Below are 27,630 nucleotides of genomic sequence, written 5' to 3'. Positions count from 1 at the left end.
CCACATGGCGAAAGTCGAATGATGGAACTGTGTCGTGAAAACCAAAACCAAGAAGGAAAAAAATTGTGTAAGAAACCAAGGAAAACCCAAAGAAAACAAAAATTAAAAACGAAAAAAAAAAAAAGAAAGATTGAATGAAAGTCTGTAATATATTAATTGAAAATCATAAAGGAAAAAAAAACTGTGTAAAAAGCTAAGAAAATAACCGAAGGAAAAAAAAAATAGAAAAAACAAAAAAACTAATCTAATTTGGAAAAATAAAAGCTATTGATGACCATCTTTAGTACTTCATTCTTCTATGATTCATCCAAATCTTTGGCCTTTGGTGCTTCATGCTTCTTTTATTCATCGACAACAACCAATTGTTCATGGTCCGTCAGACAGGATACCCAATGTATCATCAAGAAGAAGATTGACATCTTAGGTGATCATGAGTTCTATGTTTTTTACTAAAAGTGTCAAGCCTGTCCCAATCATTTACCTTTTGAAAAGCTGCTTAATCAACATACAATAGATTAGGATTGAGACCTGACGAACTCATGATGTTAAGCATTCTCAAAGGGTGGTGGTGGGGAAAGTTCATCATTTGTCTCGGCGCGGGAGGACATAGTGTAGTGTGTCATTTGGTCATAAAAAGATCCCAAAGTTTGCATAACCACATTGCTTTCAACTCGGAGATAAATGGGACAAACCTATTGATTATAAGCCAAAATAACTCCATCATCAACATCAGAATTCATGCCTTGATTGTGAAAATTATTGTCAGTATGATGATGAACACCAAAGTTAGAGTGCTGAACGACGAAATTGTTCTCAATTTGAAAATTAACAGAATTCATGTCTTGATATGAGACTAAATGAGCTTGTTGGTCGGAAACAACGACATATTTTTTCACTTCACCTACCTTACTTTCGACCTCCCAATTGAACGTGGAATCCACAAATTATATATATATATAATATGAAATACGTACCAACTAACTCCCGTGGGTGGTAAGTGTAGATATCAACCTCATGGATCCTGTTAGTCAGTTTCACCAATAGATAGTCCTGGATCAGCTCCCTATGAGTCAGATTGAAGTGGTAGCCGCTTGGAATCAAAGCAAGATAAGGATCATTATCACGGGCCATCGACATTGTCGACTTGAACTTTTCTTCATGGCATTTACAATTGCAGTGGGGAAATTGACAGAACGAACCCCCCAAGCAGCCCTCCTTATGAAGTTCAGCAATGGTGAGAGGAATATCACAAAATGTCTTGCGTTTTCTCAGCTCTTGATCATTATTGTTATTCGAAGAGAAGGTATTAATGGCAGAAGATGAAGTATCCATGGCAAACTAAGCAGGTTTATAGAAGAAGAAGATGGAGGATGATGTAATTGTATTGAATCTGAGAGAATCTGAATGAATGTTGTATAATTTTTTGTATGTATATAATCCCACTCAACTCACGGCTAGTTTACTAACCGCCTGGAACGGCCTAAGTTTCAAAACAACTTTAGTCCCTTTAGACTAAGATATACTACACTTATTTCCCAAACTTGAAACAGCTTCCAATTAGGTGGCTAAGTAAAACAAGATGTGTCATCTTACGACACGACTAACTCTTTCCTCTCGATCTATGCTATAATAAAGTCCTTTAAGAAAACTGAGATTATTGATCAATTAGTACTAGATGTCATCGTTACCAATCATTACGGCTTTGCCCAATAATTAAAATGGCTTCAAGTGTTCATTTGTTCTCACTTCAAATTTACTTCAAGTGCTTGCTTATTTGTAACATCAACATTGCTACATGTACTTTGTATAGGAATGAGATGCCAAACTTGATGACAACTACATAACAAAATTGTTTTTGTGACAAACTAAAAAAAATCTGGAAATTACAACAGATTAAAGGGAGTAGCAATACTAATGGTATTTAAGAAGCATGCTAAAATAAGAGATCGATTGTTCACATCATCCAAAATAAAATTCCGCATCTATATATGAATTAAGAAATCGAATGCAGCCAACACTTTCTCAAGTAGTAATACATACATCATTTTTGGATTATTTTCTCTCGACATTATATATCTTCTCTTTTAACAAACTACAAAATAATATAATTAAAAATTTTAACAAAAGATCTCAATCCAAGATGAATTATGTATATCATCTCAAGGGTACCTTTAGAAGCCGCTACTGGAAGATGACACCAACGACACAGTCTCTGGTCGAAACATTATTCGTAGTAAGTTATCAACATATCCCTTCAACTTCATTGGGGACTGATGTGTAATTTTCGCTTTACTTTTATTTAATCTTTATGCTCATGAAAATCAACCAAATTTTTATTTATAAAACTAGGCTATACTAATATCTAAGGGTGCGTTTAGTTCAAGAAAACTCCCTTGTTTTCCATTTTCATTTTCCAAGAAAACATGGAAAACAGAAAACGCGTTCAAATTGTAATTTTTTAGAAAAGTTTTCCTAGAAAATGAAAATTCTCTTTTCCAACTTTTGCACTAAAATTAGAAAATTATTTTTTTCAGTTTTTGTTTTCACTTTTATATTTTCTAAACCTAAAATTAGAAAACAAGTGAATTTGAACATATTTTCTAGTTTTCTAAAATGAATAAATGAAAACTCCATCTTTTATTTTGAACGCGTTTTCAAAATTTTCAAGGGTTTTTTAGAAATGAAAAACCTTTTCATTTTCTAGAAAACTAAAAATGGAAAACTTAAAAACATTTTCTTCCAACTAAACGCGCCCTAAACTATTGCACACAGACATTGTACCTTGTTGTTTATAATATAGTTACCAATAAGTCCAGGATCGAACACAGGGAAAGCGTTTGTTTATCAATCTTTAATAAAAGTATTATGTTTAATTTAGAAAAGTGGGGGTTTTGTAACCGAGTTGTCACGTTGCTTATCAACTACTTGTGATCCATTTGAAAACATTTACAATAATTAAACTTGTTTAATTTAATAATGCCATTGAATCTTTGAAAATCCTTTTTAGCATTTTGTAACCATTTGTAACATTTTTCCCTTAACTTCTACACAATATTTATTTTATAATTGGTTTGTCAAGGATTCAATTATTCAAACTAAATATGTAGAGACTAACCTTTGTAGGAATCATGGATAGAAAATGACTTACCTTGCAATTTTTTTTTAAAAAAAGTAAATATAAGAACTTATTCTCATGTTCTTTCTTCTTCAACTTCTCATGAACATGTACCTTTAAACTATGCTCCAACTAGCTACTTTATGTCACCTAAAATAGCTATTATTGTAACTAATAATCCTTCTATTTCTTACACAACTAGACTAACTCTTAATGTAGTTATCTAAATACTTGGAACAACTAAAAACCTTGATAATTAATCCGTAAACTATTTCGAAAACCTTGCGAGAAAACAACGCATGCTTACATGCGTATGAACGAACAGTAACTAAATTTCATGATTCTTTTCATGGACATAGAACTATCAAAACCCAATATATAACAACTATTATAACACAACTTTTACGTGGAAATATCATACAAATGGAACATTGGAACCATGTTTACTTTCGTAAACTTGTTGTAAGCGGATGCACAAGAATTAACAAAGTAACCTTATGGACATTACAACACACTTTAAATGACTAATAATATAGTAACAAAGTGATTTGAGGTGTTGGTGTTTTGAGAACAAGAGTTTAAACAAAGTCGAAAGCTTCGAAGTCGTTAATGGTAACTTGAATATAGATCAACGAAACTTTACGAGACTTTGGGTAACTGTTTTGGCGGTGTTTAGGAACTGTTTGTGATTGAAAATAAAAGTTGAGGTGTTCGTGTTTGTGAAACGTAACCAAGGCAAAACCGAAAACTTGCGTATGTTAATGGTAACTTGGTGACTAGACTACGGTAACGTAAACTTGCTTTGTGGGTTGTGACGGAGGGTGGTTTTGGTGCAGAAACTGAAGAGAAATGGGAGTTGTAAGTAACTTTGGATCCCCGGTGCACACTCTTCATCTTCGTCTACGTCTTCGTTTTATAGCCACGGAAAGCAAACGAGCCTCGTCGACACGCCATTATTGATGGGGTAGCATGTTCCCCATTAGGAGCAATATTACTATTCTTCACCAGCTCCATTGAGTGTAGTGTCGTTAAATCATACATAATGATAAGAAAATTAACTCCAAAAACTTGAATCTGCACGTCCCTTTAACGAGGTCCAAAGTCCTCTGTCGAGGTCGACCTCTATCGAGGTCTACCCCCTCTGTCTAGGTCCTCCTCTAACGAGGTCCGAATGACATCAAGATATTTGTGATGACATGGATAAGCAATAACTTTTGGCATTGAATAATTTATTGAATCAATAAGACTTAATGAACAACATAATAAATTTTTGTGAAATTATCAAGGTCAAAAACACAAATATTAATAAAGTGAAATTGAATATTTTAATTCGTTAATTATTGCTAATTCGTTAACTATTACTTAAGAAAATTATATTTTTGATATATATATATATATATAAGTATAAAAATATACTTACTCGCGTATTACGCGGGACAATAATCTAGTTTTACTATATAATATACGACTTTAAATCAAGAATTATCATTAATGACCAAAGTATGTTGTTTAGTATATCATCTATATCTATAACCCTTTATAAAGCATATTGACCACTTCTATTTTAGGAAATTCAGCACTTTTTTATACCCAAAATACCCTTATTTCTTAATCCTAATTCCACTATACACTTACTCTATACTTTTATATTATCTAATAAATAAAACAGCCATCTCTTTAAAAGTTATGGAAAAATTATCTAAAATATCATTAATCATTAAATTACAATACAATCATTTATCGAAAATATCTCCATTAACCTTTTACATCAGTTATCTTTACATCAATTATCTACACCACTCGCCGCCGCCTACACCACTAGTCGCCCCCGCCTCATCACCACACCGTTTCCGCCACAACCATCACCGTATTGTGCGGGTAATTATCTAAAATATCATTAATTATTAAATTACAATATCAGTCATTTATCGAAAATATCTCCATTAACCTTTTACATCAATTATCTACATCACTCAACGTCTACACCACCAGTCACCCCCAGGCCTCGTCATCACACCGTTGCCGCCACAACCATCACCGTATTGCGCGGGTACCGTGCTAGTTATCCAATAAGTTATAGTCGAATGAGAAACTTTTTTTAATTTGGGACTAAGTTTAAGATTAAATAAGCATACGAACTTATTGTATTCGAATTTCCTGGCCCGCTCTTTACTCCTAAAGGTCGTTGGATCATGAGTTTTGAAAAATTTCTTTGTTGATTTAGTATCTTTCTGGATACACGAGTAAATGTTGTTTGAACATTTTGTTTATGCTTTAGACCAAATCGGTTCATCCAAACCACATTATTAGCCAGTTGGGATTCGAAGAAAACAAAAAGGAAATTAGCACGATTTTGGTAACTGTGTCAAGTCATCCCACTTCCACACTCAATAGAAAATGTCAAAAAAGAATTCTATAAAAATCTATCTAAATCAATATACAACATCACATCACCCATCTCCCCCCTACTAACTTTATTACGTGTCAAACTCTCATTAGCCATTTCCCATCTTTTCAGGACCCCACTCTCTTTATTTTTCTCACGGAAGAATAAATGATTCATTTTTTCCCTCCAAAAAGTGTGATCATTTTTTTCTGGGTTCTTTCAATAAAATAAACCCCAATTTCTATTTTTATTTATGTCAAAATATCAATAATGACAAAAGAAGTAGAAATGGAAGAAAATGGGTGTAGTGGGGGTGAAGATGAAATGACGGTATTGCCGCCAGACACAAAGGTTGTTGTCACAGGAAACAACCGAACAAAATCTTTGCTTGTTGGTTTACAAGGTGTTGTTAAGAAAGCTGTTGGCTCTGGTGGTTGGCATTGGCTGGTAATTTTTCTTTTAAATGTTTTGTTTTCTGTTTTTGTCATTAATATTATTAGATTTTATATGTTTCTATATTTGGAAATTGGACTAGAAATTTTTATGCTTACTTTGAACTTGTTATGATTACTGTTTCTGTACTGTATTAATATACTAATTAAGATTTCTTTTGTTGTGCTTTAAATATGATTATTGAGTAATGTTATATAATTAAACCTACATAGCTATCATTTTAGACCATTAATTTAGATAGACCAGACATATTAGAGACCAAATTTAACAAAAGTTAGATGGTAAGAACATTTCCAAAGAATTTATAAGTAGTTTTAGTTTACTTTTCGATAATCGGTTTGCTATGGCTGGTCTGAAACTGATCATTTTAACTATATTTAAAATTTAGAATAATAATGAGACAAATTTTAATGCTGATAGTAATAGGGATAAACCAATGTTAACGTTTGGATAAATAGGTTATAGGTAGTCTTAGTCTATTGTTCAATAATCAGTTTTTGATGACTGGTCTGAAACTAATCATTTGAACTAAGACATAAAAAAGGCAGGTAGTGAGAAGTTAAAACATATATAGCAAAATATAATCCATATTGTTAGAGCAATTATTTATGTGTGTTTATCAAATTCTAGGTTCTTACAAACGGGATAGAGGTAAAATTACAAAGGAACGCGTTAAGTGTAATAGAAGCTCCTACTGGTAATGAGGACGATGAGGTGGGAAATCTGCAGTTGAATGTCTCTGATCTAGGTTAGTTTTATGTGTTTGAAGTGTTGAAATAGTAATTTGTGTTTAGTCAAAAATTTTACCCTAGTTGCCACTTGGTGGGTTGTGGCAGGTAAATGACCTGTTTGGCTGGCTTTTGATCAAAGTATGGTTCCAAATTGTCTTTGAAACTATTACAGTCAAATGGTTACTAATTTTGTGAGAAAGAATTAAGTTGCCTAGGTGGTCAATATTACCCCCAATAGGCCTGAATGAAAGTTTGCATGGCCGAAGTGGAACCTTACCTTGATCATCGATGGCTCTTCAATGGCCTCGTTATCTATGTGGTATTTAGATGTGACAGTTTCGACCCATTTCCTTGTGCATATTTCTATTTTTGTTGTGTTTAATCAAACTAGTCAAATGGGTCGAGTAAAATTAGCTAAAGAGGGGAAGGGTCAAATGGACTAACAGTTGCCCAAAATCTATAATACGTACAAACTCCAAACTGTAGTATTCAAAAATGTAGAAATCTTTGCCGCAAAGTGTAGCAATATTGTTTTGTTCTTAAACTATAAATAATAAACTTTATTAATTGTGAACCTTCAAAATTGAAGGACAAAAGTTTGTGCCATAACTCACTTTGACCTGGCCCATTGTAACCCATACTAAATGACTAGTACCTAATCAACCTTCCCAGCCAGGTTGCCGTCTGTAGCATTTGGTTTTGGGAAAGACAGATGATTATCACCTTACTAAAATAGTTTTGTTGCGTAATATTATGTATTACATTTTCAGCTTCTGATGATGAACCCAAGTCTCATAGATCAAGGCATCGTGCACATAAACCAGCAGTTCATAAGACCATGAGCAGGTCTCTCTCCTGTGATTCACAGCTTAAGAACTCGGTTAAAACTGCTCATGCGTCCATGGTATGCGTACCTTTATCTTATCATTAGTATGAATGATGCTGTTTTTCAGGATTCATCATTTTTGTTGAAGTTTACATTGTATTAGAACATGTATTTTTTCCAGAAGGTTGACTTTGGTAAACTAGAGATGGCGGCCTTAAGGAGATATTGGCGTCACTTCAACCTCGTGAGTGTTTTAATAGAGAATATATTGGGGCTAATTTTGCAGATTATATACCGTGTAACCTATCAAACCTTTGTTTTATTATCAGATGGATGCAAGCCCCAACCCATCTAAGGAGCAGCTTGTTGATGTTGTTCAAAGGCATTTCATGTCGCAGGTACGCATACTCTTTGTTAGATATTTGTAGTGGGCCACGTGGTTTGGTAACATGTCAATATGGACAACTTTTTGGTATGGGTTGACACAGGGTGGGCTGACCCAAAAAGTTTTTTTACCCAAAATTTGAACTCTTTATATTATCTTTTGGCTACTTGTGAGGCGTTTCCTTGTTAGGTATTTCTTTCCTTTCATTTCACTCGCTTAATTTTTATAAAGATAATACATAACTTGAACCGAACTACCCATTTCATAAGTAGATGAGTCAAAATTTCATATTTTGTACTTGGTTGTTTAATTGATTATATATTGAACCGCCTGAACAAGAAGACTAATGGTTTCTCATGTTGTTGTAGAAACTGGACGAGTTGCAGGTAATTGTGGGGTTTGCGCAAGCTGCAAAGAAGTTGAAGGTGCATGCAAAATGATTGAACGTGTATGCACTTTACTGTTTACTAGCGGTTATGGGATACCTGTAGAGTTAATTGTTTCTTTCTTCCCTTCTAGATTCGGCAATCTTTAGCATATATATTATCTCTAGGACAAAACAGTAATTGCAAGAAACCTGTAACCCTTTGGTCGCAGTTGTAGATATATGACAAAAACTTCAACAAACTGAATGCAAGAAGTCTTCTGAGTTCTGTTTTTCTGCCTTTCTATAAATAGATGAAGTGGCATAGCACATCTAATGCAATTAATGAAGTAAGGACTTTAAGGTTTACTACCAATCACAACTGTATGAAGGTGATTATGAAATCATTTATGCATGATCAAATTCAAACTTCTGAGTGACTAAAGTTGCATGTTATTGATATTTACAGGAATAACTTTCAACTGTCCATTGACCTTAGAAAACAACCCATCTAAAACCATATGGTATTTTTACCGTGTTTTTTTTTTTTTTTTTTATGGAAACGTATATATAATCCAGCAATGTCCAAATCCACACCTCTATTTTTTATTCATAAAAAAAGGTGGCCAGTTGCTAATTATGTCTTGCCAATCGCTATATTTTCTCCGATTTTGCAGTAATTAATCTCACAATTTTTCTCTAATAATTGATTAACATTGTATCCCATTTTCGCTCGAATGTAATCCAAATCATTTTTGCACGTGACTGCATTTAGGTTGTCGAAATCTTTATCTTCTTTTCCTTGAAATTTTGTTTATTCTGGTTATATTACATAAAATTCAATTCGATATTCAAAAGCTTACAATATTTATGTTTTAACAATGGTCAAGTCGTGGATATATGTCTATTTTTGATGTTTTAAATGCCAACAATTGATATTCAAAATTGACTTAGTAATACAATATGATCTTTTAATTAGGGCCCATTTCTTGATTTTGGTAATTTTATATTTTTTTTTGATTAAAGGAAAATGAATGTTAACCACACGGATTTTGCATGCATCACTGGCACAAAGGAGGAATTATGCATAAAAAAAAATCAAGTTGGGGAAAATGTTATTTTTGTGTGCCAATGTAGCACACAAGATCCTTGCAGTTAACTACACGGATCATTTTCCATTTATTTTGGTGATTTTCGATATTAATTATTGTTTTTGTGATTTATAGGGTACTTTATAGTTCTTGTGGTAGGAGATGACCGGTGGTTTTGGGGAAACGGCAAGCCGGCCAACCCAAAGCTCATCGTTCTCAAACAATAATGGTTCCAACAACAATGGTGATTATGTAAACTTTGAATGCAGTATATGCTTGGATTTAGCTTATGATCCGGTTGTTACATTATGTGGTCATCTCTTTTGTTGGCCTTGTATTTACAAATGGCTACATATGCATTCACATTCCAACGAATGCCCGATTTGTAAAGCCTATATAGAAGAAGGGAAATTGGTCCCTTTATATGGTAGAGGAAAAAGTTCATCAAAAATTCATTGTGGAAATATTCCAAAACGTCCGGCGGGCCAAAGACCGGAAAATAGTCCAACGCAAGATAGGACCGGATTTGTACAACATGGGTCGGGATTTATTGGTGGTTTTGGGCCTGCAATTACTGCAAGTTTTGGTAACTTTACGTTTTCATTTGGTGGTTTCATACCGTCGATTTTTAATGTTCAAATGCATACGTTGAATTATGGAGGTTATCACGCACTACAGAGAGATCATCGTCATGAAGTTTCGCCACTTTTGATAATTGGTCTCATTTTTCTCTTTGCTCTTCTTTGGGAGTGAGGTGATTAGCTATCACACGTGGTGTTTCTTTTTGTATGTTTAGTGTGTATATATTGTATATTTATCAAATATCAATTGTCAATAGCTCTGGTTCAAGGATATGTAACTCGATTTTGAAAGTAGTGTTGTTAATTGACAAATGTATATACGATACCTCAAACAGCTTTTGCAAAAAGTAGTGATTTTGTTGTTTTCATAAACCATATAACATTTTAGAGCATCTAAATCTATTGCAACTCGAGCTTAAAAAGAGTAGGTTTAAACATTTTCAAAGTTATGGTCCTGATCAGCATGTGCCTAGCTCGCTCATTTGTTTGGTACGTAAATCAACAAATATGAGCAGGATTACCTGTTGATTTAATTACATATACAAACAATGCTGATCCAAGATTTCTCAAGGGCAAAAAAATCTGGGAGTCCATAGATTTAACATAAGTTTCGTTACATAGCTGTCAATGGGTTTGGGTTGGTGGGTCGAAAATCTTTGACACTAAACCGGTCTACTAAAAGTTTCAGGTCAGAAATTTCAATCTTGACCCACAACCTGTCAACCTAAAACCAACCCACCAACCTAAAAAAAAATCAGATTGACAGGTCAAATGAATAGGTGGGTTGGCAGGTTAAAGGGTAAATTTCAGGTCAAATATGTCATATGGGTTGTGGGTTGACAGGTTGATTTCATGTCAGATTATGGGCCGGGGCCTTGGAGGGTCAAATGGGTTGATAGGTCGACCTATCAAAAAAGTTTTATAAAAATAAAATATTTTCAGGGTGATGGGTTGACTTGTTAACCCAACGGGTCACCCCAAACCCGACCAAAAAAAAAATGGGGTTAGTAAGTTGGTGGGTTAACCTGGTTTTTTTGGGTAGGTTTTAGGTCAGATTTTGAGTTAGGTCTCGTTCAACCCATAAACACGTGCAATCCCATCTCCAACTGAGACCACTCGACCAACCTCATCCAAAGGAGACTTTTGGCTTCAAGGCAATTTCCTAGTGCGAAGAAATCAACTTCGCCCATATTGAGGCGGAAGACCTATTCGAGGTCAAGGTTCAAATCAAGTATTGACATTTTGGTAGAACTTGAAAGCAGCCTCTCTACCTAGATAGATATAAGGTCTGCCTACATCTTAACCTTCCTTATACACCGTTGAAATATTGAGGCTTTTTTACCCTACTCATATAACTTTCTGGCTCCGACACTGTACCAGCTGAATAATTGATTAATTGAATCAAATATTCAAATTTAGGATGTTTGACATATATATCTCATGTGGTAACTATGCCATCCATGATTAATTCTTGTGGTAACACTGTGGTGGTGGAGCCAAATATGCTTTTTGGTTCTTTCACATGTGCTATGTCCCTCTTCAGTCCTTGTGAGCCTTTTTTGTAACTTTTACAATTGGTGTGGTGTATTGTATAGATGCTGGCTGCAGTCCCAAATGCAATGTTGTGCATCTATGTGTCCAATAATTCATTCTCAAATTTCATTTTCTTCACTATTTTGATACTATTTTAAACATCCGACAAAGTGGACACAATTGAGAGAATGAAATAAACTTTGTTTCTCATATCTAGTGCAGTAAAATGGCATTTCAAATTGACATGCTACATTGCTGTTGATAGTAGAACAGGAGTGGAAAAGGACTTGAATTGCAAAGATGAGTCATGCATATCTTCCAATTTTCGTCATCTCTTATCCTTTGCAAGAATTTATGACATCTAGTCTTCTAGTGACATGCATATCTCAATATCTCATGATGTTAAAAAAGATGAGGGTATTTACATTTTTGTCTTTGTCTCAGTGGCTATTTCTGGATGCATATTCTTCTGCCTTATTTTCACTTCCTATATGTGGACAAAGTACCAATCCACTTTTACATTGCATAGAAAAGTAGTTTTGTTCTAATAGTAATATGTAATAGCTCTCCGTTTCATAATTTCATTTAAAATGTTCTGGTTTGACTTGTATTTTGACCGTCAATGTTTTATATAATACTTGATCAAAATTATATTAGCAAAAAGACATTTAGAATCCAATCCATCTATATATTTTACATGAAGTCTTATATGTCAGGAACGTATATACATACAACCAAAATTTATTAGAAAAAATCTCAAAGTAAACTTAATGTAATGAAATGTAATGTTCCACGGTAGAATGGCATATCTTTTCATCATCAGAAAATTATCGCAAGACTGAATAAAGGTATAGATTTTCACCAAAGATAAGTAAATTTTGTATACAAGTAGGTAGGCTTTGTAGGGCTTGCCACCGTTAAGAACATTTTGTCCATATGCACTGCTGCTCTAATTAATTTGGTATCGGACGTTTGTCTCCAGGCCCATCGGCCCACACCTGCTTTACGTTTATTTATTTTAAGTTTTAACTTTTATCTAGTAAGTGACATCCAATCCTTTTTTTTACTAGTTTTGAATCTTAATAGGCTGAAATGTAAACACATTTATCCTTACTTAAGGTAGAGAAGTTGTTTTTTTAAGTTCAATTCCATCTAAAATATTAGAAAACTACCTTGAACTATGAGAAAAGCATCATTGACATCTGTTTTCAAAAAGAGTGGGTTTTGATCCAACATTACTGAATTTTATTTTTAGGGATAAGTATCTTAGAATATAACAAACTTTGAACGAATATCTATAGTAGGAAACTAAAGTTGTGTGAATTGTATGTAAACAACTCGAAAATAATGTTTATTGTATGTAAGAAAATGTATTCAACCAATTAAAATCAGACAAGTGGCACCTCTATATGGTTGTCACGTATGTAATCTTACATACAATAAACATTTTTTAAAGTTGTTTACATACAATACACACAACTTTAGTTATTTCTTACTATAGACATTCGTCCAAAGTTTGTTACATTCCAGGATATTTATCCTTTATTTTTAACAAAAACTTTTAAATTATCTCATCCAGTAAATGCAGTGGTGAATGTTGACGTAAGAATTGAAAAGACAAGTGGGGTTGAAAGTTAGAAAGGGAGCGAAAAACCAGAAGATCAAAAATTAATATTATAAGAATAATATTTTGAATGAACTACATATAAATTACCCTATTGAGCGGAAAAACAAGAGGGTCGGGGACCCTTGGACACTTAAGATGCCGCCTCTTAACTTGTGATCCTTTAGACAGTCTCATTCTTTTAAAACCTGTTGTATTGTGCAAGTATTGTTCTGATAAAATAGATATATGTGGTCGATCACAGTCCAATAGTTTTTGTTAAATACGGTATACTTATACTACGTTAGTTTCAATGAGAAAGTCAGAAAACCCTACCAAGCCCGAATGAGTTTCAAAACCATATTTGTGGGTAAATATCCTCATGCCTCTACATTAATCTCTAAACAATTATGGGTTGATCTAGGCGTCATTTAGTGTACAACTAAATATTGCATAGTAAATGAATGTATATAGGAAAAAGGAGGTGGAAATAGATATCAACTTTATAAACAACTATAAAATAGCCCTTGAAGATTGCCCGCGGCTGGTTATTGTAAAACGTATATCAATTAGATCATGATAAAATTGATGCATAAAGATTTATAAAATACATGTTTATACATTGTTATACGATGATTTTTATAATGCATAATGGTTTTCAATTAAATGAAAATATCTATTTTATTTATTTTACTCAATTACTTTAAGACTTAAATTTTATATAAAAATAGAACCAAAATTACAAAATGGACCATTCCCACTAAATAGTAATTTAAGAAGTGTCGAATCTTGAATTCAGGGTAGTGGGTTTGAGCTTTATGTTGAGAGAAAAGACTGCAATGTGCAAGCTGTATCCCATTTCCTATTATCATGTCGATATCGAGATGTCCCAACTAAATTGTTATAGAGAATTTCCAGAAGACAATATCTCTTATGGTTTTCCACAATGTATTCCTTGCCTTGATCGCTCGAATAATTCATTATATTGTTGGAACCACGTTACCGTGATTGTTACTGATCGTTTATCATTCTTGATATGATAATTGACGATAATTGAAATCCCTATGTCTATTAATATATGATGGACGTATTTATTCTTAAAGACATAATATAAAGTTTTTCATTAGGTGATTGTAACTAAAAAGACTAATGGAACACACATTAAACATCAAAAGGGTGTAAGTGTAAATACTCTTATTATAAATAAAGAGTCATAAACCCTAAGTCAAGGTTAATCTCTTCACACATAAACCCTAAAATTCGTGTGTTCTCTCATCTCTAATTCATGCATAAGCTTTCAGCCGAATTACATATCCCATTATTATTTAATCACCTTGTTTTAGGAACCCGAAATCAATGACAACTATATTTAATGCCTTTACAGATTCCACATGATCATCTAATGAGTATTTTTCATTGAATCAAATCATGTTAATTCCAACATATATTTCTCATATACACAAGTGAATAACTTTTACTCCATAATTTTTAATATTATGATGATAGTGTTTGTTCCTTGATCCATCACTGTTAGTGTTAACTTTAATTTTCTTTTAATCATCTCAAAGTTTTGGATTGTAAGTTACTTACAATTAGGTTTTTGGAGTAAAGTGTCATAGCGACAATAGCCACTTGTCATATATAGTCTAGGTAATTACCTTTAAAAGAGATGGTGATGGTCATATTTGTATTAATGTGCTTGTCTAGCTAATCAAATGAAAGATTCGTATACAAATAAATTCTTTGGTATCAATGATGAGCTCTTGTAGTAGTTTGTAGTTCTCCTAGTGATTTAAAGATCCAAGGTTTGAATTTTCATTTTGCCAATTTTAAGATATAGGTAGTCCTTTTATGAGAGTTTCGCTTGGTATACTCAGATTCAAGTATATATATGGTTTACCCCTATTAATCGTCGTGATTTCGGGCGGATTAGTTGGGGAGGTTTCCTCCCATTGGGTATTGAAATAGGCAAATCTACTTCGAGAGAGCTCCCTATCGCGGACTCGGTTATGACAACGCATGGTTGACCTTTCGCTGTCGAAGCGCGACACGAAGCTTCAAGTGAAATTCACATTTTCAAAAAAAAATAAAAAAAATTCCTTGGTTTCTGTCAATCGAGTATCTCAAAAAGTTAGGTGAATGATTAGTTATTTGATTTAGAAAACATTATTTTACCTGTTAACTATATGATCGATGAGATGAACCCAAAACCTTTAACTCATTATATTGGAAGTATGAGATGAACCCAAAACCTCCTTAAGCACACGTTTGTTTATTTGAACTATACTCAATTCCATCCAATAAGAAACCGGAAAAGATCAATTATTTAAAATAGAATTTTGCTAATGGCAACTTTAGAGCTGTTGTTAACGTCCATAAAATATTTATATTTTTACCATAAAATTTAGGGATGAATTTATGATATAGAAAATTACAATTTTTTATGTACGATAACGATAGTCTGTAGTTAACTTTTTTTCTATATAATAACATAGGCATATATATATCACTTTCAATTATAAATTAAATAGGCATATATACTTGAGTTATGGGTCAATATAGAAGGTAGCCATATCTCTAGTTTGAGGTAATTAACATGTGCTTTTGCAGATGGATTGCCATGCAACACCAATAGAATTTTCAATTTATGGCATGGGAAGCACAACCATATTGAACACATCTCTTATCTTAAGGAGAAAAATGGCATTTATCATGAGACCGTACGTCTTTCCCAAGTATCGCATGTACGTATTTTTATCATTCGTTGGTCAAAGACGTACTATGACTCAAAGTTATCCTTCTTTAGTAAATTTTCTACTTAAAACTTTGTGCGTTCGATAGTTGTAACCTAACTCTGACTTTGAAATAAATTTTTAGAAAAACACCTCCTAATTAATCACACATGTACATATCAGATTATTAGTGACACTGATTGAGCAGCAATGGCCAATTCATAATTAGAGAAGTCTATGGAGCTAGAATCAATATATTGTAAATGAATATTGTTTATATCACATATATATAGCGTGTTTGTTGGCGTTGCACATTTACAGAAGTTAAAGTGTTGCTTTTGCTTAGGGTGGTCGCTCGTATAGTGTACCCCTTTCACCAAATGTGGCATGTCAAATATATTGAAAATACACTTGTACCTAACCTTGAATTGTCTTCTCGATCTAAAACAACATTTCATTATCAAAGACAACAATATATATACATAATTAGCAATTTTTATAATCAGTATGAGAGACACGTACATACGTACGGTTTAATATACATAATTAAACTGAGAGAAATGCTGTTCGATCAGTAGAGTTTTTTGAAATTCTGTTTCTTAAAATTATTATTAATGATGTTCAACTATGCTATCTTCTCATTCCATTTTTAGTATTTAATGACGGTTATCGGGTCAATTATGAAATTAGAAGCTATTTAAAATCATAAGCTAGCGACTAAAATTTTAATTAATTGGTAGCTAGGCCAACAAAATTTATAAGCTTCAGTTTATGAAAACTATAAGATTAAATTTTTGTATATGTTGAGCACCAGCCATACCCAATATTTAACATATATTCTAAAAGAGTTTATTCTTTATAATTAATTACAAATTAACTTGATCGATATGTACTAGATTTTAAGCATGTGTCTAACACACGGGCTTATGACATTATCAATATTAGAGTTAATTTATTATAGTTTGAAATTTAATATACTATATTGAGTAGTAAAACAAAGTTAATTTATTATAGTTTGAAATTTAATATACTATATTAAGTAGTAAAACATTGATCTACATATCAACACTTTGTGTGTTATATTGAAATAATTTTTAAAGATATGTTCATCGAAGTTGTTTATTGTGACATGGTTTGCGATATTTAAATATTACAAAATATAATATGTCCATCAAAGTTGTAAATTGTGAGATAATTAGCAATATTTAAATATTAAAAAATCATAATAAGTCACTATCATTTTATTTATTTTATTTCACTTCAATAAAAAAAGTAATAGTACAATTATTCTTAAATCTTAATATATTTACGTTAAATTTTATTTAGATTTAATTAATTAATTTTATGTTTATATGATAAAACATAATATTAGATACTCGTATATATTAGCTATTATTTAATTAAATATATATTAGTTATTAAATATTAGCTATTATTCTATTAAATATATATTAACTATTATTTATTTATTTATTATATTAATATTATTGGGTAAAAAGTGTAAATTTGTGATGAAAAAGAAAAAAAGTGTAAATTAAAGTCAAAATTCTATTAGATAAATATTAGTTATTATTCAATTAGATATATAATAGTTATTATTATTTATTTATTATATTAAAATTATTGGAGAGAAAGTGTAAACTTGTGATGAAAAAAAAGGTGTAAATTAAAGTCAAAATTAAAAACAAAAGTCAACATTAAGAAATCAAAAGCTGTGATTGGTCGATAAGTTATTAGAGCAACTATGTTTTAATATAATAAAATATTTGAGTTATATTGATATTTTGTTTTTGGGGGCGGAGCTAATAGAGGGTGATTTGTTCTCTCCAACTAACATAAAACTACTTATGTAAATTTTTTCTATCAAAACTTTAATTAAGATAGATTGTTTTACAAGAAATTAAGTATAAATGTTGAGAAAAGAATTGTAAAAAAGAAAAATACTACGCACCTAAATTATGCCTTTTGTAGGTGGAACAAATCCAACATTAATTAACATCAAAACGGCCAGCCAACTCCAAAAATGTTGTAAAAAAGAGGTAAAAAAAAAAAAAGAATCACTTGCTTCAAACCCAATCCACCTACAATTGACCATTAATTCCTTCCCTCTCTTCCATTTTAAATAAATACCACAAAAAACAACAAACTACTTCACAAATATACATCCATGTTTCATCTCATTTCCCTCTTCTTCTTTTTCCTCTTACTCCACCCTTCTTCACCAACAACAACAACCATCTCAAAACAATTCAAAGAAGCACCACAATTCTATAATTCCCAAGAATGCCCTTCACTAATTAGTACTAATGATGATTCAATTGTTCATGTAGCCATGACCCTAGATTCGGCTTATATCCGCGGCTCAATGGCTGCAATCCTTTCCATCTTACAACACTCCACATGCCCCGAAAACATTTCATTTCATTTTGTCACATCTGCTTCATCAAACACTTCAATTTTACGCGCCACAATCGCGAATTCTTTCCCTTACCTAAAATTTAACGTATACCCTTTTGAGGATTCCTTTGTTTCGGGCCTAATTTCAACTTCTATACGTGCTGCCCTTGATTGCCCATTAAATTATGCAAGAAGTTATCTTGCTAATATACTTCCTCTTAAAGTAAGCAAAGTTGTTTATCTAGATTCGGATATTGTACTTGTTGATGACATCATCAAACTTGTTGCTACACCTCTAGGCGATTCCATTCTTGCGGCGCCAGAGTATTGTAATGCCAACTTTACGTTCTATTTTACGCCGACTTTTTGGTCTAATCCATCTTTATCAAAAACTTTTGATGGACGAAAACCGTGTTATTTTAATACCGGAGTTATGGTTATGGATTTAGACCGGTGGCGTGAGGGAGACTACACAAGAAAAATTGAAGAATGGATGGAGTTGCAAAAAAGAATGAGGATTTATGAACTTGGTTCTTTGCCTCCTTTTTTGCTTGTTTTTGCCGGGAAGATAGCGCCGGTGAACCACCGGTGGAACCAACATGGGCTAGGTGGGGACAACTTTCGTGGGCTTTGTCGAGATTTGCATCCGGGCCCGGTTAGTTTGTTGCATTGGAGTGGGAAGAGTAAGCCTTGGGTTAGACTTGATGCTGAGAGGCCATGTCCATTGGATGCTCTTTGGGCACCTTATGATCTTTTGAAACCTCCATTTTCATTTGATTCTTGAACATTTTTATAATGGAATGTGAAGATTATTTTTTTTAATATGTATGATATGTGTATATCATTATATATGATTGTACATAGAGATACAAAGTGATTAGATTAGATATGATAGAACAATTAATGTTTAATTTTGTTGGAATAAGGAGTTGCGAATTCATGAGTTTGTAATTAGAAAAACGAAATGTTTCCCCATACCTTTTGCCCATATGTAATCAGAAAATGTTTTCATATTAGAAATTTCAGATTAAATAAAATGATGAAACTAAAACTTTAAAAGTCAAAAAACGAAAAAGTTTTTAATAATGGAGAAAGTGATATTTTGTACGGTAAGATAAAAGTTTGGATGGAATCGGTAAAACTATTCGAAAGACATGGAAGTATGGAACCAATTCGGGTCCTACATATTCTTTGTCTTGTATATTCATTGATCCAACAGTTTTCAAATTCTTAAACTTTATTCGGTAACAAGAAAAATAAAAAATGGCATGATGAAATATGAAAAAACTCAAAAAACCACTTACATGCGACATCTTAAGATTTAAATATTCCAGATAACGTTTAAATAAATATGGTTAAACTATTTTGAACTAGATTGGCGCATAATGTAACAAGGTCGTTGAACATGTCGTGTTAGACAACTAAAATTTGTTTTTTTTATATAGAGCCAAACAAAATTTGGATTAGAACAACATCCTAAAGTTTATGGTTATGATCCATATGTTATGCATAATTGGATTGTTTTGGTTGATTGAAGATAGTAAATATGGTTTTAAGTAAAATAAAACAAGTATCATAGTAAAACAAATAAAACAATATGTTTCTTTACACTGAAAATCAGTGCATCATAAAACAATCGCGTATCAATTGCTTCGTGAATCTTCATGCATCAATTTAATCATGATGAAAGGGTCAAATTTTGTCCTATTTGTTTTACTTTAATACTTATTTTACAATATTCGTCCTTCACTTGCTAGCGCAGTGGTTGGATATCTCGGATGTTGTAACAAGGGTCACATGTTTAAATCCCGTCTCGAGCATTGTTACTAGCCAATATTCTTGCCGTGCGAGTTGAATTTACCGGGTGGGGCGGGTGGGGGGAGGGGATCGGGTAGGCCCTCGATATCCAGTCCAGATACTCGTGGTCCGGCCCTTCACTATTCTAAATATATATATATATATATATATATATATATTACGATATCCAACTATACTCATCAATATCGTAATAGTAATAGTAACTTAAGCCTATCAGTTATAGCTGGGTCGGCCCAAGGATGGATTTTAAACATTATTTTTTCAAGGGGCCCAAAGTCAAATAATTTTAGAAGTAGCAAGACCAAAACTTTCTTCTGAAAGAGTAAAAAGGTGTATATGGAGTAATGGAGACATGAAGAATGGACTATGGAGTTTAGGGAGGACGGAGCGCCCTGGGGAGGGGATGGGTACCGATCCGGTACCGGTTGGCACACCGTGCTGACCCCCCGTACCGGTAGGTTGGGGAGGGTTTTTGTGACAGTGATGCCGGTTTTCATGCCTATATTTTCGACCGTTAGGAGCATTAAAAAAAATACACACACATACACGAGGGTCCCACCCCCAACGTCTCTCTTTCTCTTTCTCTTTCTTCTTTTCTTTTTCTCTTCTTCTTCTTCTTCCTTTTTCACTTCTGCTTCTGTCCGTTTCCTTTTCTTCTTTTTTTTTTTTCAATCCAAACAATCAAAAATAAAAAAAGTGAATAGAGGGAAGAAAAATAAAGATTATGTTGTTTAAGTTATATGTTTTACTTGTTTTATGTGTTTGAATAAAAGATTATGTGTTTTGTGTTTTAAGTTGTATTTTTAATTTATTAAATAAAATGTTTTAGTTTATTATAAATAAAATAAGTAGAAATTAAATTAAATAGAAAAGGGTGAGGAGGGGAAGAATAATGAGGCATTCCTAGCATTAGATAGCGGGCGGGGAGGAGAAGCAAAATCCCACCCTTAATGATTAAAACAAAAACTTCTAAATTTAAATTAATAACTGCACATTTGCACACACAACTTCCATGCCTCCACATAAATTTCATTTTTTATAGAAAAAAAACTATATAAATCGAAAACATATTTACAAAGTATTTACAATGAGACCAAAACAATTCGACCCATTACCCAGCCTGTTTGACCCACCCATTTTGCACCTCTACCATGTACACAAGAACATCAACGTAAACAAATTTCTTCTTAAAAGCAGCCTAAGAACAAACCCTCTAACTTGCAAGAGTGATGTTATAACCGGAAAAGGCGTTAAGGAGTGGTTCGACTGCATATACCTAGGAGACTGAGCGACCTTGTTTAGCCGTGTACTAAATAATACAGTAACACTGTTAGATAGATGAACCCAAGTACAGTAGACAAATAAGAACGAGAAAAAAATAGGCGATTTTATTATCATATGGACTAACTCTACACAGTAGATTACAAATGTAGTTTTAATAGCGGTATAGTTTCTATGATCTTCACAAAAGAATTCAAATAATATAGACCTTGCTATTGAAAAAATTAAATAGTGGAAACCAAAAATGATCCACATTTTTAGAAGGGATAGGTCCCCGTCAACCGAATGTGCTCCAACGTACTTTGAAGTCCATATTTAAGTACGGCCTGATTGCCAGCTCTAAAACCATTTCCGTAAATAGGTGACATATCCGATTCAATCTGATGTTTAAAGAACTCTGCAAGCTTCTTGTCAAATGGAGATCTTTTTTCTTGTCTTGACGATGTAGCAGATGACGAGGATGGTGTGTTTCTATTTAATATGGAAGCTATTTGAGCTCTTAACCACATGTGAGCTAAAACTTGACATATTCCTTCTTCTACATCTTGACTGAGTGTCCGATAACCTTAGGGTAAGGAAAAGTCAAATAAAGCAAACTGGTAGGTAAATTGTAAGTTTTGCTAAATTATTTTCACTTGCTCATGCTTTATTCATTAGAATATAGAAAACGAATATCTGATGATAAGGTATCACATGATAATGTAAGTCATATCAGTTATGTCATATTGCTTACCATGTATATAATCAAGTTACTTATTAAATAAGATCAAGATGGTTTCCCAAAATTTTCTTCCTCTGCTTTCATATTTGTCATTTACTTTTTAGCTAACTTCTAGATAATTAGATGGAGATGATGTAATTAATATTATAACTGCAAAAGGTCAAAGTACAGTAACCAATTTATGTATTTGTCCGATTTCAGGAATATAATTTATTTGGTTTTCACAATGCCATAGACAAATAGTGATGCCAGAGAGCAGTGTGAAACCTTGAAGTCGCAGCCATGCGTGCATCATTTCGTGAGCCAAGATTGATCCTGTCAACAACCTGCACGCAGAAGGCTACTTAGTACCCCACTAAAAAAGGAAAGCTTATAGAGCTAAACTGGTTAACTGCAAAGAAATGCTGATATAGTAGTAAGACAGAGAGATTTCCTTCTGATATATACGTCATCAAGTAAAAGATGTAATGATGAGTAGAAAATTGAAGTTGATGTTGACATTTGTAGTTAGAATGGTTAGAAAAATACCTAGGAAGGCCATATAAGATGAGAATAGCTGTAACCTCACAGCGACGTGTCAGTTTGTATGGTTCTGTTCTCATGTCTGGCACCCGGTTCCCCATCCCAATTCTTGGCCGTCTCAAAACCTGCCAATAAATAACATTCCAGATACAAAACATCACTCAAAGTAGAGCTCCAAAATGTGCAGCTCAGGCAGGTGGTTGAGTAACAGATGAAATGGGTTAGGTCAAAATAAGTACTTTGTGTTGCAGGTAAAATGTGCCAGATGGGTTGACCCGATATAATTTCCTTTTTAAGCTTTTTAATCAAATAATATGTTAGAGATGATTACCAGAATTATATTATTACAGTAACTAACTTAAACTTCAAGTGATGCAAACTTAGGAAGTTTATTCAAATCAAATTCACTTTGGACAAACTTGCACCCGTTTGACCCATTTCTAAATTTACCCCCTTTTTTTTAATTACTTGCTTGACCTGTTTGAGATCAGATATAAACCAAACCCACATATTTATCAATAAATGGATGCAATTACCACATCAAGTTCCGAGGATGTAAAATAGATAACTTATTAGCTTAAAATACATACTGTGCTGATAGTTTGCTCCTCAGAGAGGCATAGTCCTCGTGTCTCCGGCATGTGATAATGGCCCTGACCAAACAATGAGACAAAAAGAGATAAAAACATTCAATTTTCCCTTTAAGATGCATACAGAGACTTAACAATCATGCCAAAAAGAATTTGCTTACATTCCTCTCCCCATCCATGGCCTCATTAAGTGCTTGTCTCTCAACCAAAAGTAAAGGAATTTTCTGTTCGACCTTCATATTTAAGCTTTCATAAAATGCTTGTATATCAAGATATAATGGTTGACACTCATTTGTATCACTAACTGAAGAGTCAAGACACTCTAAGCAAAGTTTCCGACCATCATTCAGAGAGGCATAGCTTGATTCACGTGGCTGAGAAATTAATTATTGGCAATAAATTACTTTGTGTACTGAAAAGTAACTTCAAATACAAGCTTCAAGTCTATGTATATATTCGTAATGTACCTCCATCCGTTCACAGCTGCAGCATCTAGGAGTCCCATCATGCTCATGAAATGGGCAATATTTCTGGGCCCAGAATGGATGTGCTCTATATTCAATAAGGCCGGCAGCGTTTGTTGGAATCTGTAAAATAGATGTATAAATTTCAGACAAGCAATTGATATTATCAACTGTATATGTAATTTCAAATACAACTATAGTGAAAATAAGAAAGCAGGAACATCATTCTCGTCAAAGTGACACTTACAAAATTCCGGCAAACATCACACTTTGGATGATAGTGCTCCTTGTAGCAAGACTTGTGATAAGGATAATTTCCCGACATGGAAAACTACAAGTGAATGAAGAGTTGTGGAATATCATGATTGTTGAACTTTTGTTAATTACACAAAAAAAAAGAATATATATAGACCCCTCTTGCACCTTTCCATCATACCAAGTCAGCATTAGGTTGATGAGAAAAATAAAATAAAATCAACATAGCATGTGTGACAGATATCATATGAGGTAACAAGAAATGGGTCAATTCACGTTGTTTAGCTCACATGGATCAAAAAAAGTTAGCTAAAAGGGGGGTGAAGTTGAATGGTTGGAAGTCACCAAAAGTCTATTTTATGCATAGAACCTCCTAAATCACATTATTCTTAAACTTAAATTTTTATTGTAATAAAATATTTTTTCAATGACGATAAAGAAGTGTTTGTGGGCCAACCGAGCCCATTTTGTCCCTACCATCTTAAAACCTGTTTCAACCCAAACCCATGCTGACCCATTACCCAGCCGCCCTCCCAACTTCCCACCTCTAGCAATCATACATGAAATCAGTACCTCATAGTCTGCAATGGGTTGGTTACAGGCATGACATCTAAAACATTCAGGATGCCAAACACCGTTCATGCAACTTAAAAATCTTCCATGACCAATCTCATAATTACAACCAGCACAAATCCTATGATAAAATAAGAGGTACAAAAGTGATAAGAAAATCACCATATAATTTACACACAGCTTTTAGCAAGCATTGGAAACCTAAAGCCCAAGATCTCGTAAACTACAAAAAAAACTATAGGTCTATACAACAAAACCATGAGTGTATCATCCTCTATAAAAATTCATACTTAAAAAGCCCTGCCATCCATCTGATACTCTATCTGACACGTTGCCAGTTTACGTAAATGGTTTTAAAGCAACTAATCAGATGGTACTTTAAGTATAAATTTCAAAGACCTCGGAACACATTTGCATATTCGATTGACAGGGAACTTTCCTAAGCAGTTTTGGATCATATTCAGTTTCTATATTTGGTCATAGCAAGTCTAGCCTCTTGAAATGAGCTCTTTTTTGAAAACTATTGATACTGATGGTATACAAGGACTAAGTTTAAAGGCTTAGCCATAAACAAATTAACTTACAGTTGAAGTACCTACAACTGGAACCATCTCATTATAATGTCAGAAAACAAAAGTATATCAGAAAAAAGCATTCTTCTATATAACTGGCTACCAAGCTAAAGCTTAGAATATGAATATTAACAAAAAATCAAATGCAATAATTACCTGAATCCTGTTGCATATGGGAAAGGTATAGGTTGATATATATTTCCATTTCCATTTATATTTGTATTGACATTTCTGTGTCTAGGTGGCGACACCACTTTTAAACTTTCTTGTAGAGCCCTTGCAAGTTGTTCATCTTCCTTTAGTTGAGAATCGTCACCTAAACACATTTCAAAAATAACACATGACTTTCAGTAGACATTTGAGTCACAGAAAAGATTATGTAATATTCATGTCCATTCATAAGTAATCTATTGCAGTATTGCTGTCAGTTGAAAATTATTTTCATATCAAAAACGGTCATTAGTTACCTTACTTGTATATTTATCTTAGATAAAGTCGTGTCCTGAACTGCTTGTAAACTTATTGAATCACCTGGCTTTCAATATAAAAGTTTTCCAGCTAAGAATAACTATCAAAACTTAATTAGTCTCACGTCCAACTATCTTCAATCTAGTGTTCAACAGGTCCCAAAGTTTTGATATTACATTATAAATGTTTCATTTTCCTAGTCAAAATTTACTTCTTATTTCACCATTAATAAAATTGCTATCCTAGAAAATCAACGAAGCCATAACGTAACTTACAGCCACAGGTGTAAATTTCTTGAAAGTTGAAACAAATACATGTGATCAAAATGGGTATTGCTATATAAGGCTGAAGTACAGACAGCTCTACCCTAAGTGTTTGTTCACACGGTTAAAAATCACAAAATAATCATATTTCCATACAGTGCATCTATATCCTATAGAAAATCAAGAATAGCTGCATATTGTGAAACACAATCTCAATAGAAAACGCACGAATCTAAAGCTTCATAAATCATAACTATGAAAGACACATAACTATATCACTTACTGATTATACGTTTCCCTCTCCCATCTTCTTCTGCAAGTGAGATTGCAATGGCACGGTCAATGTCTTCTATTTCAGACTGTGGATCCTGCTAAAGTTTTGTTCAACATATAAAATAAGATCATTCAACACTTAGTTAAGCTGTCAAGTAACGAATCAAAATCACTCACGACATCAACCATTACAAATATCAATTTCAGACAAAAAACTAAGACCTTTAAATCCAAAATGTCAATATGCCAAAATATTGCAATATCTCAAGTAAATGCAGATCTTTGTATCAATGACTAAATCAAATCAATATTATACCCATGATGTAGAAGGATGATCACCCATTGATGCTGTATTGTCTTCATATCTCCAATTGTAATCCCCTTCCGAAACTTCATGGTTGGAGCCTTTAAAAATTCTGCTAAGCCAACCCATCAACAAAACAACTAGAATCTGTACACGTATAAATAAATCTCTACCTGCAGAAATAATAACCACTTTCACATGCTTAACACTAGGAAAACTATACACACACAATATTGAATACTTTTTCTTTCATGCTTAACAACATTTAGGCATAAAAGTCTATTGCAAGTCTCCTTATTTTATTTTTTTTAGAACAACTAGTTAGTAGTTAGCAATCGAGACACCACACTGACATCCTATTAACGACCATTGTGTCTGTTGTCCCTATAACGACTAATCATTTCGGGACATGTTTGTGTTTTCTTTGAAAAAAAAATGCAGACAAAACAAGTATCCACCAAAACACAACCACAAACACCTTTTCATGTAACCAGAAAACATACTCGTACTTTTTACAAGTATAAACATCGAGAGAAAACATCTTTTTCACTCAATGTAGCTAAGCATGTCTAACAACTAGTCTTTCACATTTTCAAAAACAAACTTCTAAGGCCAGTCATAATTTCCTTAATACACACATATATACAAAATAATAACAATTATAAAAAATTAACTACTCTTCACCTGCCAATACATTAATAAAAAGTAAACAAAATCCAATTATAACAAATATATACAATCTAACAAACTTAAGGCAGTAAAACAGTAAAAATTATACAACCAAGCAGTAAAAAAAAAAGGTAGAAATTGTGTTGAACCTTAGAATAAGAATAATTGATTGCTGATCCTTGAAAAAGAAGGGGAAAAAATGAAAAGAATTGAAGGATTTACAAGAAGAAGGAGATCAAAAAGGAGGGAGGGGGTTGTTTGGGAAAGGGGTTTAAGAGGGGCGGGTTCCTGATTCTTGTCGTTTGTATGTATATGTATGTATAGCTTCTTTTTTTTTTTATAATATATATTTGATGATATTTTGACTTTGAAGAAACAAAACAAAGCAAAGCAAGAATCACGAACCCGACATCACACGGCATTTGTTTTGCTTTCTTATTTAAGTTTTTGGTTACCGGAGGAAGTTATAAGAAGTCAATATTAAAGAAAAGTCAAAGAAACATATGTAACACTTACGCGTTTCTCGATCTCTTTACTAACTCATAACTTAACTACTAATACTATTCTTTCTTTATTTTATTTACATTAATTAAATACAAATATTTTTTTTTTAATGGCAAAAAAGATATATTATATATATGACAACGATCAACTAGCAAT

The 27,630-nt window shown here is 32.9% G+C and overlaps 4 protein-coding genes across 5 annotated transcripts; 3 read left to right on the top strand and 1 right to left on the bottom strand.

The window, feature by feature from the left end:
• Nucleotides 1-5,746: 5,746 nt before the first annotated feature.
• LOC122580541 lies at nucleotides 5,747-8,554 on the top strand. The gene is made up of 6 exons (XM_043752813.1): nucleotides 5,747-5,948; nucleotides 6,585-6,702; nucleotides 7,456-7,589; nucleotides 7,693-7,755; nucleotides 7,841-7,909; nucleotides 8,265-8,554. The coding sequence occupies exons 1-6, from the start codon at nucleotides 5,772-5,774 to the stop codon at nucleotides 8,334-8,336; spliced, it is 633 nt and encodes a 210-aa protein (XP_043608748.1). The 5' UTR covers nucleotides 5,747-5,771; the 3' UTR covers nucleotides 8,337-8,554.
• Nucleotides 8,555-8,960: 406 nt separating this feature from the next.
• On the top strand, nucleotides 8,961-10,196 carry LOC122580521 (E3 ubiquitin-protein ligase RNF185-like). Its single transcript, XM_043752795.1, has 2 exons — nucleotides 8,961-9,035; nucleotides 9,487-10,196. The coding sequence occupies exon 2, from the start codon at nucleotides 9,514-9,516 to the stop codon at nucleotides 10,102-10,104; it is 591 nt and encodes a 196-aa protein (XP_043608730.1). The 5' UTR covers nucleotides 8,961-9,035; nucleotides 9,487-9,513; the 3' UTR covers nucleotides 10,105-10,196.
• Nucleotides 10,197-17,950: 7,754 nt separating this feature from the next.
• Nucleotides 17,951-19,025, top strand: LOC122578442 (probable galacturonosyltransferase-like 1). Its single transcript, XM_043750411.1, has one exon. The coding sequence runs from the start codon at nucleotides 17,968-17,970 to the stop codon at nucleotides 18,979-18,981; it is 1,014 nt and encodes a 337-aa protein (XP_043606346.1). The 5' UTR covers nucleotides 17,951-17,967; the 3' UTR covers nucleotides 18,982-19,025.
• A 2,359-nt stretch (nucleotides 19,026-21,384) lies between these two features.
• Nucleotides 21,385-27,290, bottom strand: LOC122611359 (protein DA1). Of its 2 annotated transcripts, none has more exons than XM_043784379.1 (12): nucleotides 27,120-27,290; nucleotides 26,314-26,474; nucleotides 26,008-26,095; nucleotides 25,150-25,309; nucleotides 24,422-24,542; nucleotides 23,841-23,924; nucleotides 23,597-23,716; nucleotides 23,291-23,503; nucleotides 23,130-23,192; nucleotides 22,546-22,664; nucleotides 22,285-22,343; nucleotides 21,385-21,861 (listed from the first exon to the last, which is right to left on the bottom strand). In XM_043784379.1, the coding sequence occupies exons 2-12, from the start codon at nucleotides 26,428-26,430 to the stop codon at nucleotides 21,554-21,556; spliced, it is 1,452 nt and encodes a 483-aa protein (XP_043640314.1). In that variant the 5' UTR covers nucleotides 26,431-26,474; nucleotides 27,120-27,290; the 3' UTR covers nucleotides 21,385-21,553. The 2 variants fall into 2 exon arrangements, with proteins under 2 accessions (XP_043640314.1, XP_043640315.1); XM_043784380.1 differs by having other exon boundaries at nucleotides 26,008-26,092.
• Nucleotides 27,291-27,630: the final 340 nt, after the last annotated feature.

This window comes from Erigeron canadensis, chromosome 8 (assembly GCF_010389155.1).
Source record: "Erigeron canadensis isolate Cc75 chromosome 8, C_canadensis_v1, whole genome shotgun sequence".
In the NCBI taxonomy this organism is placed as follows: Eukaryota; Viridiplantae; Streptophyta; class Magnoliopsida; order Asterales; family Asteraceae; genus Erigeron; species Erigeron canadensis.
The sequence above is the reverse complement of the archived record's forward strand: the minus strand, read 5'-3'. Positions and strand labels throughout refer to the sequence as shown.